The 13,819-nt window shown below is 38.3% G+C and overlaps 2 protein-coding genes across 4 annotated transcripts in view; both read left to right on the top strand.

Annotated features, from left to right (window-relative positions):
- Window positions 1-4,199: 4,199 nt before the first annotated feature.
- nipal3 (NIPA like domain containing 3) lies at window positions 4,200-10,838 on the top strand. 2 transcript variants are annotated; one of them, XM_055053537.1, is made up of 11 exons: window positions 4,200-4,398; window positions 4,621-4,689; window positions 5,030-5,201; window positions 5,300-5,359; window positions 6,332-6,477; window positions 6,609-6,705; window positions 6,828-6,963; window positions 7,749-7,837; window positions 7,957-8,020; window positions 10,031-10,125; window positions 10,212-10,838. In XM_055053537.1, exons 1-11 carry the CDS (start codon window positions 4,363-4,365, stop codon window positions 10,397-10,399), a joined length of 1,152 nt encoding a protein of 383 aa, XP_054909512.1. In that variant the 5' UTR covers window positions 4,200-4,362; the 3' UTR covers window positions 10,400-10,838. The 2 variants fall into 2 exon arrangements, with proteins under 2 accessions (XP_054909512.1, XP_054909513.1); XM_055053538.1 differs by lacking the exon at window positions 4,621-4,689.
- Window positions 10,839-12,065: 1,227 nt separating this feature from the next.
- Window positions 12,066-13,819, top strand: part of rcan3 (regulator of calcineurin 3) — a 39,433-nt gene continuing 37,679 nt past the window's right edge. The window contains exons 1-2 of one of the 2 annotated variants that reach the window (XM_055053435.1): window positions 12,066-12,189; window positions 13,544-13,786. In XM_055053435.1, the coding sequence (XP_054909410.1) occupies window positions 13,577-13,786 (210 nt within the window). In that variant the 5' untranslated portion in view covers window positions 12,066-12,189; window positions 13,544-13,576. Of the gene's footprint in view, window positions 12,190-12,234; window positions 12,398-13,543; window positions 13,787-13,819 lie in introns of those variants that run through there. The other variant, XM_055053436.1, reaches the window with a different exon arrangement.

Raw genomic sequence — 13,819 nt, 5'->3', positions numbered from 1 at the left:
AAAAAAGAACATCTTAAAATTAAGACTTCACATGGAAAACGAAAAACGTTCTACCTTATCACACCACAAAAATGTTTTATGTAACGATTTTAGATTCTAGGTACAACAAAAACCTCTTCTGTCAACCCTGATTTCTTAGACATACAAAATGTAGACGAGATTTTTTTATTTTGGGGGTGGAAAAAAATTCTGGAACAAGAACAGTGCCAAAAGTTTAATTCATTTTATACAAATAGAAATTTGGGGAGAAATGATTGTTATGCAAGCTGGAGTAACTTTAAGACCAAAAACAGAAAAACAGAAAGCTGCTTCCAGGATTTTCATACAAATGTAACCATATAAGAACAATAAACACTTTTAAATTCTGGTTTTCTCAATGTCAGCATAAACTTCAATATCCACCATTTCAGTGTTTTTGTACCACATGAGCTAAGGCTTTGTAAATAGAAAAAGCACACTCTTAATGTTATCTTAATGTGTTGATGGAATGACAAAAATATACTCTATGTGTATTAATAAATGCATTTTAAATTTGAGTAAATGGCACAAACAAATGCAACGAGGACAGAGCTTGCTCTATTTTCATAAAAATAGGTGCAAACATTTTTAATGAACTACAAAATGCAAATGCTTACTAAATTTCACATCCTTCATCCGTCCGGTAGCTCATTCACTTTTCTTTGTTTTTGAACAAACTGCCAACATGAATCGAAAGGATTTGAAAACAGCAAGAAGAATAAGTCTAGATGACTGTTTTTATAGTTAAAACAACATATCTAATGTATTTTTCTTTTTTAAAAACACCTCATGAAATATACCCAAAGCTGGAAAGACAGAAGCACCCAGATGTCTGCAGAAGAAAACCAGTCACTCAGTCAGTCAGTCATTCACTCAGTCATCCAGGCCCGTGGGAGAAAACAGGTCATTCCGCTGTGCCGAATGCCATTTCTCCTCACAAAGCCACAAACGGTTACGGGAAAGGAATTCTAACCCACAGGGTTTTCATCTCTTTCATCTTACACAGCTTTATATACATGTACATTTTTTTGAAAACCAAACACTGTAATTTATCATTTAAGCATTGGGATCTTAAAGATCTTTAAATAACCTTATAATTGTGGGACTTTTTACAGCAGGAACCTTCTTTAGAACTTGTGATAAAAGTGCCGACAACAGAGTTAGAATGTTAAGTGTTTCTGTTATCATTGAGAAGGAGTTTTATGTGTTAATGCTGCGTTTTTCTTCCATATTTGTTAATGAATCAAGTTGATTTATGCATCCCAAAAAGCAGGACAGTGGAGGAATTTGTCCCAGCTGCAGGTGTGTGTACCTGTTCCCACCTAGAGGAAGAAACACCTGTGCTTTTTTTCACCTGTTTCTGTCTCCAAGCTCTAATCAGTGTGTGTGTGTGTGTGTGTGTGTGTGTGTGTGTGTGTGTGTGTGTGTGTGTGTGTGTGTGTGTGTGTGTGTGTGTGTGTGTGTGTGTGTGTGTGTATGTGTGTGTTGGGGGTGGGGGGTGTTTAGTACACATGGCCTGTAAAGCCACATCTCATTCCTGCATCTAATTCAGGGTCGTTAAAGTGTGAGGAGTCTGAAGGGAAGGAAAGACTTTGCAGTTTCGGGAAAACAAGATGTTATTTTGCCAAACTTTTTGAAATGTTATTCAAAAAAAAAAAAAAAAACTTTTCACAAAACTGCTGTTTTGTGCGAACGCTAGCTGGACCTGAAAGCGTTGTTTAATCATGGAGCTGGTTAGAAGAACTTGTAAGGCTGGCAGAAACACAATGATCTGGAACTGATGTTTAATGTGAACATTAAACATCAGTTGAGATGTTTGAGAACTCCTGTGAGATGTTTGAGAACTCCTGTGACACGTAGAAACAATCCACAACTTAGATGAAAGATAAGCGCTGTCACCAAGTCATGATGAATTTATAAGGTTTCACTAACAGGAAGCAGCAACCAATTAAATGCACCTTTTCACGCACTCTACCAGTGGATCTGATCAACGTGCAACAAGTTCTTGCACCTTTACCGTCACAAACAACAACAGAACAGAAGAAGAAGAATGTTTCTTCAGTGTCTCGTATTGCTTTCAGTGATAAAAGGTATTTACGATGCTAGAGTCACGCTCAAACATTTGAGCTGACGTGTCAATCAACCACTGAACTCTGATGAAAAGTCACCTTGATCAGCGTGGATTAAGGCATCTTCAAGTTAAGGTTAGTGACTCCCCCAACAGCAGCTCTTCACTCCCCCTACTGGCCGTTGGGGGTCAACGTGGGGGTTAGATTTAAAACCAAACTTTGAATTTATGATCAGATTTTAATAAGTTACTAAAGTTTTAATCATCTATTACTGACTGATTCCCACAGTTAATGTTAAGATCAAGTTTACAAATTTCCGACATGAGTGGAAAAACGTTAACATTTTTGTTTGTAAAATTAATAATAAATAAAACTTCAGACATCGAATCAACTACATTTCTTTTTAAAAATTCCAATATTAGCTACAAATTTTACATTTTCTATCCCCTAAAATCCTGGTTTTTATGAACAAGTCTTATCCTTTACCCGTCTGATATGCAAATTGGTTTTCATCTTATTGAGTGAAGTTAAAAATTGGCAACATCGATAAAAATGTGCAAATGTCAAACCCAAATGCTTCATAACCCCCGCAGATTTAAGCTTAGAAGGTTAAAATTTTCTGACTTTCCAAGTGCTGAAGTCACTCACACAGATTCACCCAGTTTAAAACAGTTTCAATGGGTTTAAATTACTGATAATTTAAACTGTTTCAATTACATAATTTTCCAGATACAGATTCAACTATCTTTTTTTCTTGTATTGATATAATTTCTGCCAATGATGGAAACAGTGACTCATTGGTTCATCACATGACATGCATCTGCTTTTGTAATACAAAGACAAAAAATAAAAGTCATCCGTGTTAGAACAGTAGCTACACCCTCTGTTGAGCTACCTTTGTTTTTTTCCAAGGCTCCTGATATAGTGACACGGCTGCTGACGTCGCGTACCGTCCCTCCTTCACTCAAACACACAGAGATAACAGAAAACATGCCATCTGACTTAGTCAGGATTACAGAGCAGAAAGGATCACTGAGTCATTGTCAAGGTTGAAAAAATAAGACATTCGTGCAAGTGATGCGTGTCAGAGGTGAGCGTGAGTTTGATCACTTACAAATGACACCCAGGATTCAGTTTCTCAAATAAATATGAAAAGAAAAATAATTTGGACAACAGAAATGAGGGTATGTTCTCAATTTGTTGGAAGAAAATGCAAAAGAGGGCAAACAGAAAAACAAACACCTGGTGACCTAATTATGTCCTCCCAAACACCTACAGTAAATAAATGACCTTTTCCATTTCAAGGTCACAGGAGGGTTTGACCTTCCCCATCAGGTCCCGGAAGAAAAGCAGGAAATTCCCAAAAATCTGCACTGATCCAAAGATCTGCTGTCATGCGGCCAACAATGGCAAGATTCAAAATCAAAAATAAAACGTTTTGGCTCATTTTAGCTTAATAGCACAACCTAGTGGCTGTCTGCTGTACTAACAAAAAATAAAAATCTTATCGTAAAAGTAATGATTATGAATAGTAATTTACGCAACAGGTAAAATAACAGTACGGTAGCACTTATTTATTGTTGTTGTTTTAATAAAGAAAAATATATTACTGAGCGTGAATGGTGACGTGTTTTGTGCGTGACGATGCGTGACGATCTTTACAGTACGCCGGTGGATCGCTTGCACAGAAGCGATGGCGAGAAGCTGTGGGCGGGGTTTTCCACATAAGCAACGACCCAGAATTATCTGAGTTCATGTGGTTTATTTTAAGTCAAAGTTTCATAGTAGATAAATAAATAGTAAACAGCAATAAATGTTTTCTAGAATAAGCCTGAGGCCAAAAAAATGGCTTTTTTATTGTTATTATTATTTAAGTCCCTTTGTTAAAGTGTGTGTGCTGCTCTGCGGAACAATGAAAGGATTGCTCACACTTCTAAATCGAGTTTTATGAATTAGAACACATTTTTAAATAATACTAAATGTGTAATAATAATAATAATAATAATAGAAGTTGTAGACCAGGGTGCGTTGACCGCCCCGCCCGGTGCGCCGGTTGCCTCTCTGGCTGGTGAATGGTGCGTCAGTTCGCAGCCAAAAGCAGGTGAAGTTAGTCCCCGGAAGTGAGATGCTTTTCGCCCCGAAGATGGTGTCTCCTTTATTATCACGACAGAAAAGCCAAAAATGAGCAATAGATATTTAATATTAAACAGGAAACAGCGGGAATATTCAACTGATTGGATGCCTTGATGAAAAGGCGCCTCTGAAAGTTACAAATATGGATCCTCAAACAGAACAAGGAGACTCCTACACGGTGAGGCAGCTCCCATTGTAACCATCATTTGTTGCTGAAGAGTTGCTTTGTTATCTGTTAGTGGTGCTAAAAGGAAACCCGGTTATTCTAACTGCTACAGTGTAACTGCTTGCTGAACGATGGAAACAGTAAACAGGATTTCAGAAGCGACTTTCTGTTGTTTTGTTGTTATTCTGTGAGCATTTCTGTCTCCTAACTGAACTGATCACTTTGTTTTTCCAGGATAATCTCATCGGGACATTATTAGCCATCTTTGGAAGTGTGATTGTCAGCATCTCTCTCAGTATCCAGGTAGTTTCTGTTTAAACTTCACCACGAAAAGCGTTATAAATCACCTGTTTCATAACTACGACCCAGACAGGAGCTTTTCATTTCCACCGTGCCATGCCCTCTTCTGTTTCTGATGCATGTTTGACTGCATAACCCTCAGGGAAAGACTGTGTTTGCTGAATATTTATGCAACACACAGTCACGTGGTCATCATGCGTCACTCTCATTGTGTTGCTGACCATCCCAGCTGCATTTCTTTTCTTTGGTGTAACTGTTTCACAAGGTGCTTTAAGCTCTTTCTACGTGATTCCTGGAAGGTATTTGTGTTGCTTTAAATTTCCTGTTGTGCATTTTCTTGCAGAAGTACAGCCACGTGACACTAGCAGGAACAAAGGAGCAACGCACCTTCTACAACACCAAGACCTGGTGGTCTGGTTTCTTGTTCATCTGCATCGGTGAGGGGGCCAACTTTGTGTCCTATGCCTTTGCCCCAATTGCTGTTGTCGCCCCCCTCAATGCAGTGTCTGTCCTGAGTGAGTATAACTCTCTAAACATTAGATCAACTGTAAAAACATCCAGACTTATACCTTAAATTGTACCAAAAACATCTTTTTTTGTTAATGTTTTGCAGCAAGCTCAATTTTGGGTTTTTTATTTCTGCGTGAAAAATCTAAAGCAAAGGACTTTGCAAGTAAGTAGAACAAAGGTTATGCAGCTGCACAGATAACTCATGCAAATATGAAAGATCTGCTGCTTTTTCATGTAAATCTAATTGCCCTCTCTTCTACTCTTTTGACAAGGTATTTTTTTTGTTATGTGTAAATTTTCTTAGTGGAGTTTCAGTGAATGTCAACAACTCAAATCTGACCTTTAACACTTAACATTTTATTAAATCACTTTGGAAATATACTCAACTGACCTTTTATAGACCCCAAATTTCAATAATTGTTGAATTGCCTCTTATATTGGTGCTCTTTTTTTATTATTATTGTGAAAATCAGAAAAACTTTTCCAGTAATCCATCAGAAGTTGACTTTTAATTTGTGTTCAATATGTAAACTTTAAAATGCAGGTAAATATGTCAATTTTTTGTCATTTTTTATTGATTGTGCATCCAAAGACCAGCAAGAAAGAAGTCTTACGTTTTCAGATGGGATCAGGTTGTTTTGGAAATTTTCTCGTGTGATATTTGCCAGACATAATGTTTCATCAATAAAGTGCATCAAAAAGCAAAACCAGAAAGTGGTGGTAGTACAAATAGGGGTGGGCAATAGGGAATTTTATTGTGATATAACCCTGTGGCTGTCACTGCATTCATACCACCACATATGCAAATATTATCCTTGAAAAACATTATTTTCTGAAATAGGCTTTTTTTAAAAGTGTGATTTATATCTCTAAACCGTAAAAAGCAACTACACTATTTTCAAATTTACTGATATTTATTGATAATTTACTAATATTTTAACATTAGTGAAAATAGCAAAAATAAATATTTTTTTTGTTATTTACAACCAATCACTGAAATTTATCATGAAACCTTTCACAATAAGTAATAAACGATACGATAAATGCAAATACTGCAGCAGTTTAAGCCTCTAGCTCCTCTCCAGTCTGGCTTGACAGATTGTTTCAAGTCATTTCTGGTTTGTTGCGTTTTCAGAGAACCACGGGTTGGCCTTCCTGGGCTACGTCTTCGTTATAGGAGGAACGTATCTGTTTGTGTCGTTTGGTCCAAACTCTCACGAGAAACTCCAAGCGGAGAACATTGTGAAGCACCTTGTTGGATGGCCTGTTCTCCTGTATATGGTGAGATATCTGCAGACTTTCCTGTAAATCATTAGCTAATATTCTGTAAACAGATGTGATTTTTATCTTCAGTCAGGCACAGTTGATTGTTGGTGTATTTCTGTATTAATTTAATGTTATCATCCTGACAGCTTCTGGAGATTATCGCATTCTGCCTGTTGTTGTACTTCTACAAACAGCGCAATGCTAACTACCTTGTTGTTATCCTGCTGCTGGTGGCTTTACTGGGTGAGTTTCCTCCTGTCTTTAAAATCTAGCTTTAATCACACTTAATTAGAATACGATTGCCACTACAGATGCTGATTTTTTTTATTTAATATTTTGAATCTTCTGTTTGTCTTCTGGAACAGGCTCGGTCACAGTCATTACAGTGAAGGCGGTTTCTGGCATGCTGCTCCTGACCCTGGAGGGCTCCATGCAGCTCGACTACCCCATCTTCAGCGTCATGTTTGTGTGCATGGTGGCGTCTGTCGTCTTCCAGGCCAGGTGAGAGGCAGAGACATCCAAAATAATCAACATCCACCAGTCTTTGTTACAATTTGTGTTTGTGGCTGTAGGTGTGTCACAATAGGTTTACTTAATAAATTGTCCTAAAAGTTATTCTGATAAATGATAATATTCACAATTTTGGGACCATTTTCAACAACTCTCAAAGATCAATAAACTGGGAGACATTTTAGAAACAAATCAACCGAAAGAAGAAATAAAGCTCAGAAATAAAGTCTTATTATACTTGAAATAAAATCAAACTAACTTATAAGTAACTTTTCAACAAGATAGAAGAGCTTGTTTTAAGTAAATATTTTTTTTTATTATTTAAAAAAAGTACTAGTTCCATCAGCAGATTTTTATTCTCATAGCAAAACTTTTTTTTTATATATTTTAAATGGAACTAGAAGTTTTTTAACCAACATTAATGCTTATGTTAAGACTTAAAACGAGCTCCTATCTTGTGCTGAAAAGTTACTTCAATTAGTTTTGTCTCAGTTGAAGAAAACTGAGATATCTGCACTAGAAACTTAGGCCAAACTACTTGGCAACAGTTTGTGTTTTTACAGTGAATACATCCTGAAATCTCTATAAATGAGGCGAGTTGAGATCGATGCACCAGACTGAAGTATTCTTTGGAAGAGAGACATGAGAAAATCAATCATAAAAATGGAAATTATTGAGCTTGTTTTGATTGATGCTGCGATTAATTGATTATTAATTTATTGCATGTTGCTACAGGGTTGATTTGAAAACTGTTGGGCCTGCTGCTCTCTTCCCAGGTTTCTTTCCCAGGCTTGTAATCTGCATGATCCCTCGCTGGCTGCCTGCGTCAACTACATCTTCTCCACCATTTTTGCAGTGGTAGCTGGTGAGTTGCAGCTTATTTGGGACTCGAAACATGAATCTAGAAATAAAATCTTAACATCTCCTAATCTGCTTCAGCTGCTCTCCTTTTAGTCTCAGAACTTCTCCTCTTTTCATCCATAGGAGCCGTTTTCTACTTCGAGTTTCAGAGGGAAGATGTTCTTCACATCTGCATGTTTCTCCTTGGGTGAGTGGCAGTGTTCAGTATTCAAACATTTTAAATCTGCTCTCGTTTTCGAGTGGCAACTGCAAACTTCAGTGTGTTTCACTGATTAATGCAGGGTGATACATTAGTTTTATCAATTAATCGAATTGTGTTATTCTACCAAAGCTTTGTTTGTGTTTCCATAGTTAAATAAGGTATTTTATAGCTCCTATTTATTTGAATTTTGAATTCAGATGAACTTTATTAAGGAAAACTAGGTCTGGCTACAATTTTTAAATTCTGAGAATTTTACAATCAAACACTAGCAGGAGTACAAGAATAAATTCGTACAACAATAAAGTCAAATAAATGCAAAAATATAGTTGTAGTATTACCAGAAAAAAGTCCGAATATTGGGCGAATATAGTAGCAATTTTATAACAATGCCAATGTAGTCCAATTATACTGCTCTACTGTAGGTAAGGGCCCCTGAGTTCAGTAAACTCTTTAAATGACCAATAATGACTATTACACTCTTGTGATTGACTCACCTTAGAGTAATGACGCACTAGTACTTTTCTTTCCTTCTCACTAAATAATATAGAATTAAACAGAAATAATAATCAAACACACACCTGTATGATAGTTAAACATGTATTAAACACAAATGTACAAAATGCAAATACTTCACTTTTGTTAGTTTCACACCCTATAATAATAAATGTGGGCCCACACTTTGATGGTCAGCTAAACCTGGCATTAAATAACTAAATGTAATCCCAACAAACAAACAAAAAAACCCGTTGCAGGCCTGATGTGTCGATGAAGCTTGAAACTTGGCACCCGCTCCAAGTGCAGACCCAAACCCCCTCGGTACCTCACCCGTCCTCAGTTCCAGCCACCAAGATGTCCGCAGCTCCAGTCCGGCAAGATGTCCGCAACTCCAGTCCGGCAAGATGTCCTCCGCTCCCCAACCAGTCCGGCAGACCACAGGATCCAGGAACAACAGAGGAGGCCAACGCAGATCCAGTCCTTCAGTATAGCCACCCGCTTCTCCAGGCTCAGCTTGGCTAAAACTTCCACCACGGAAACCTTAGTTAAAGGGTTCGTTAGCTGGGTTAGCTTACCGTCCTCAATAGCTATTCTATGTGCTAGTGAACATCGATGCGGCAGCGAGCGTTACACTTACGATACAGTGAGCTCCGGTCTGGACATGTCACAACCGCGGCGAAACAGAATACAGTGTTCATATACATTCAGCGACTGTCGAACTGAAAGTCTAAACATGCATAAAACACGCGTTCTCTAAACTATGCCACGTGTCTTTTCTTTTCGCTTGGTTCATCCCTTTTACTTCCTGTTTCTCTTTTTTCTCCTATTCTTCCTGACTCTCAGCCAACCATGGACCAGTCAAGTTCTCTACCTCACTTCCTCTTACAAATATGAGCCCTTCAAAATAAAATATGGTGAAGATTACTTTTTTTAAAGAACCTGAGTACAGTTTTCAATTAACAGTTATTAATAAGAATTTTAACATATTTAAGCAAACACTTTCTAAATTATCACTCCTTCTATGAACTTAACTCATTACAAACACCTTGAGTTTTGTACTGGGTTACACCAACATGAAAAATAAAAAATGAAAGCAAGGAATGTTTTAACTTCATGACTTGTGAAGTTATACTTTGGCATCAGATTTACAGGGAAATAACTAATCTTCTGAACACATAATGCACAAATATGCCTCTGAATGTTGTTATAAACATGCCGAACCCATAGGGGGCAGTAATGCATAAAGTTTACTGCACACATGCAAACACAAATATGAAGTATTTCTTTCAAATCTCCACTTTGGTTGGAGTTTTTATAAAGTTTTCAGTGATATTAAATGGATATTTTGTGTAGATGAAAGGCCAAAACATAAAAAAAATATATTTATATTTATTTTCCCAGCTATCCATCTATGTGTGGACTAGGCCTGAAGCTGCTCAGGTTAAAGTTCCATCAGTGTTTGCATAAAAATAAGAAGATTTTTGTTTCATTTTTGAGCAGGTCTGCAGTCTGTTTTCTTGGCGTCTTTCTCATCACCAAATCCAGGAAGCAGGCGAAGATCTTTGAGCCATACGTCACCATGGATGTGGCAAACGGTTTGTATTAAAACGAAACTTTAAACTCTGCATTTGTGTCAGTCAGGATACATTTTATCTTATTATTTGCACGTCTTTCTGCTCAGGCGTGCCAACCATTCATGACAACGGCCTTGCCGTTCAGCCGGACTTCAACGGCTCTTTCTCCTACGGCGCTCTGGTCAACAACGACGGCGTGGCGCCGGCTACTCTACCGACCAACCTGGAGCACCCAACTGTGACCGTGAGAGGCACTCATCCGCCTCTCGATCAGCCCGACCTGAAGAAGGATTGAAACTTATCGCTGCCTCGCATTAAACAACCCAAACGGGCGTTTTCACCAAACCTTCTCGCCTTTGACTCTCACACATGCTTCCTGTTTTAAACCAAAGCTAGTCAGGAAAAAGCTTTTTTAATTACTGTATTAAGTGCAACAGATGTAAACAGAAAATCTGCCTCAAACTTTGGGATTCACCTCATTTCTGCTTGCTCACTTCTTCCTTGGAAATAATTAGCTTCTTTTGCACCATTGACAATGTTTTCCGTCTCTGTCAAAGCACATGAGGAAGCGTCTGGATGAGCACTAACTGGTAAAGCTGGCTTATCTTTGTACATATTTTAATAACTTGTGAATTCTGCGTTTTCAAGACATTTGTTGATCTCAGAGGAACCAAAGACTGGCAGCAGAATGAAGTCACTTATTACTGTTTTTATGTTGAAGTTTTGTCATCTTTGAAAAAAGTTTTGTCATCTTTGAAAAACTCGATCAGCAGAGAAATACAGTATATAAACCTTTTTATTCCAAGGGCTACACAGCACACTCATCTGTTCTTCCAGTAAATGTGCAAGCTTATCAAACTTCAGGGTTTTGACCAAACAGTGTAAACTTGTAGCTGTACAGTTGAAGTTGAAGTGTCTTTACTTTGAAAAACTGCCTCTGACTCTGTTTTAAATGAAGTTTAAACTGCCTCTTCTTGTTGGGACCAGTTTGTGTTTAATTTACTGTGATGTATTTATGAACTCCGTCTGGTTTTAATGTACATTTTTAAAGTGACGTTCGGATAAATTCAGGGTAAGTGCTTGAAGATGGTGACTGTTAACTGTCGGTGTTTAAATAAACATCAAGCTTAAATATTTTTTGAGGAATTCGTGTAAATTAATCAAATAAGGGAAATAAAAAGCATAATTTTTGTCATAGTTTAAACTTTTCTAAGCATATTTTAAATAGCGCTTGTGGTGTGTTTGAAAAGTTATTTATTTAGGGTTTATCTTCTTCACGTTTTGTGTTTAGTTCCTTATAATTCCACCAACGTACCTAAAAGATATTTTATCTTGTGAGTTTGAATACCTGTGCAGCAAGTTTGAATGTTTCGCCACTTGGTTGATAAAAATAAATTGCTTGTAAAATCCTTAAATGCATTTGTGGAGTAAAGATTTAAGCCTTTTGGATCTGGACCGGTCCAGATGTGAGATTTGATGCCTCAGAGAAGCTCATGTGGAAGTGTGCAGGGTTTATTGGCAAAATTGAAGGTTCATTGTGAGAAACGCTTAAAGTAAATAAGATTGAAATAAGATTTTTGTTTTTGTAATAATTGTTTTGTGGACTTGCAAGATGCATAAGTCTTAAAGTGGAGTTTTCACATGAATTTCCCTCTGGGTAACTGAGCAGGTGGATCCTGCAAAGTGTGATCAGCCTGTAAACACTTAAGCTCATCTTAACTCAGCGGGAGGAGCAGATTTAACAGTTCACTGCTGTGACTCACTGAGACGTCTGTCCTTGCCGGGTATTTAAAGCAGTTTGCAGCAGAGCCACTTTCTGCCCCACGGCCTCCACCAATCTTGCTGCGGAGCGTCGTCCCCTTCGCGGCGGCCTGATTGGCCGCTGCGGGCCGCCGTCGGCGTCTCATTGGTTCCACCTGCGCCTGGCAGCGCCCCCCGATGATAATCCACGGACAACCAACACCCACGCTTCTGACGTCCTCCACAAAAATAACAGCATCACCAATCCGATTGACTCAGCAAAGTGACGGGGAGATTCTGGTTTCCTGATGGGGGGTTCTGGTCGCGTTCACTGACGGCGGTTCGGTGAGTGGTGATGATGACGGCAGCATTTGGATCTGACGAGATCCGGGCGGGAACTTCACGTGGATCAGTGCAAACTTTGAGCCGCTGAAGCGTCTCTTTCAATTAAAAGCGAGTCGAGAAACAAGCTGCCAGCCTCATTTCCGCTTGTCTCCGTGCAGAAGTTTCTGGTTTTGCAGGATTCCTCGCTGTATTCCTGGCTGTAATTTAGGTATTTTATTACAACAACGGTTTAATTCAAAGGTTACGGTGATTTTCGTTCTTATTTTAAACGCGTCCTTCTGGTGCGTTTAGACGTGCAGTGTAGTTCCTAAAAGCGTTGTTTTGAGAAATGTTGGTTTGTGCCACTAGATGGCACTGCACTCTAAAACCAACGTTGGCATTTTTGTTCTAATGACAGTAATGGGGTCAGGGAGCATCCAACGTTTCTCCTTTATGGCAGGAGAGTAAAACTCCTTTTTATTTTGGGCCATATCTTAAATCTGAATGTCATTAAATAGAATTGAATGTGTTAATAAAACCAATTAATCTGTTACAATATCAGTAAACAGCTGTTCTTCCAAGATTTGGTGATTGGTTTAATGCTTTTTTGCAATCAAAATTATAGATATATATTTTGTTTGTAAGGAATTTTATCACTTGCGGTATGATGCTGTTATGCTGTAACTTGTCAGGCAGCAGACACTTCAAAAATTTGCAGTAAAATCAGAATTTTTTTTTTTGATTTTGTGTGAATTTTGAAAATTTTTGAAAAACTGTAAGGACTTATTTGGAGTTTAAAGGGCCACATAAAAAGCTACAGTGGGCCACACTCGGCCCTCGAGCCTTCAGTTTGCTTTACGGCCTCAAACAGATGCATCTCGGAAAATGACAATAATCCAATTCAGAAAGTGAAATTTTCTTTAGAGATGAATTGTTTTTCATGTATTTCAAGGATTTTCTATGGTGATTATTAATGACAACTGTACAATGTAATGTCTCTGTATAATAAATTATACACAAACATATGAAAAATATACAAATCCAGTGCAAAGTGAAGGCATTAGTGTTTGGTTGGGGCTCCTTTTGCTTGAATTACTGCATCTATGCAGTGTAGCATGGAGCTAATCAGCCTGTGGTTCTGCTCAGGCTGCACAACTTGACTCATCTTCCTCTCCACAGTCATCCATACTTTCTCTGTGTGGTAACCAGGTTGTTGTGTTTTGCTGATTTTCTGTCTAGGTCTGAAAAAGTACAACTTTGGTTTAAAATCTACTGCAAAATCAACTGAATCAGATTAAATGACAAACAAATCAGTTTGGTTTTTTTCCACCACTTCTCACTTCTACACGTTTTAATCTCTTGTTTTATTTTGTAGCTTCAGCAGCAAATAAAAAGGAAAAGATCCAGGATGCTGCGGGAGAACTTTAAGGCCTGGAGCAACGGGTCGGAGGCTTACAGCAGTGATCCCGAGGAGGATGAGGAGGAGGAAGAGGACATGGTGTTCGGCGAGAGCGACCAGGATGGCGTGACGGACGAGATGATGGACCTGAGCGACCTTCCTACCGCACTCTTCGCATGTGGCGTCCATGACGCTGTGTTTGAGGAGGACGTGCACAGGGTGAACTGCTGCTTCTGCTCCACATTTCTGACG

This window comes from Poeciliopsis prolifica, unplaced genomic scaffold (genome assembly GCF_027474105.1).
Source record: "Poeciliopsis prolifica strain line A6 unplaced genomic scaffold, Auburn_PproV2 SCAFFOLD037, whole genome shotgun sequence".
Taxonomy (NCBI): Eukaryota; Metazoa; Chordata; class Actinopteri; order Cyprinodontiformes; family Poeciliidae; genus Poeciliopsis; species Poeciliopsis prolifica.
Note: the sequence above shows the minus strand (reverse complement) of the source record. Positions and strands in the feature narration are given on the sequence as shown.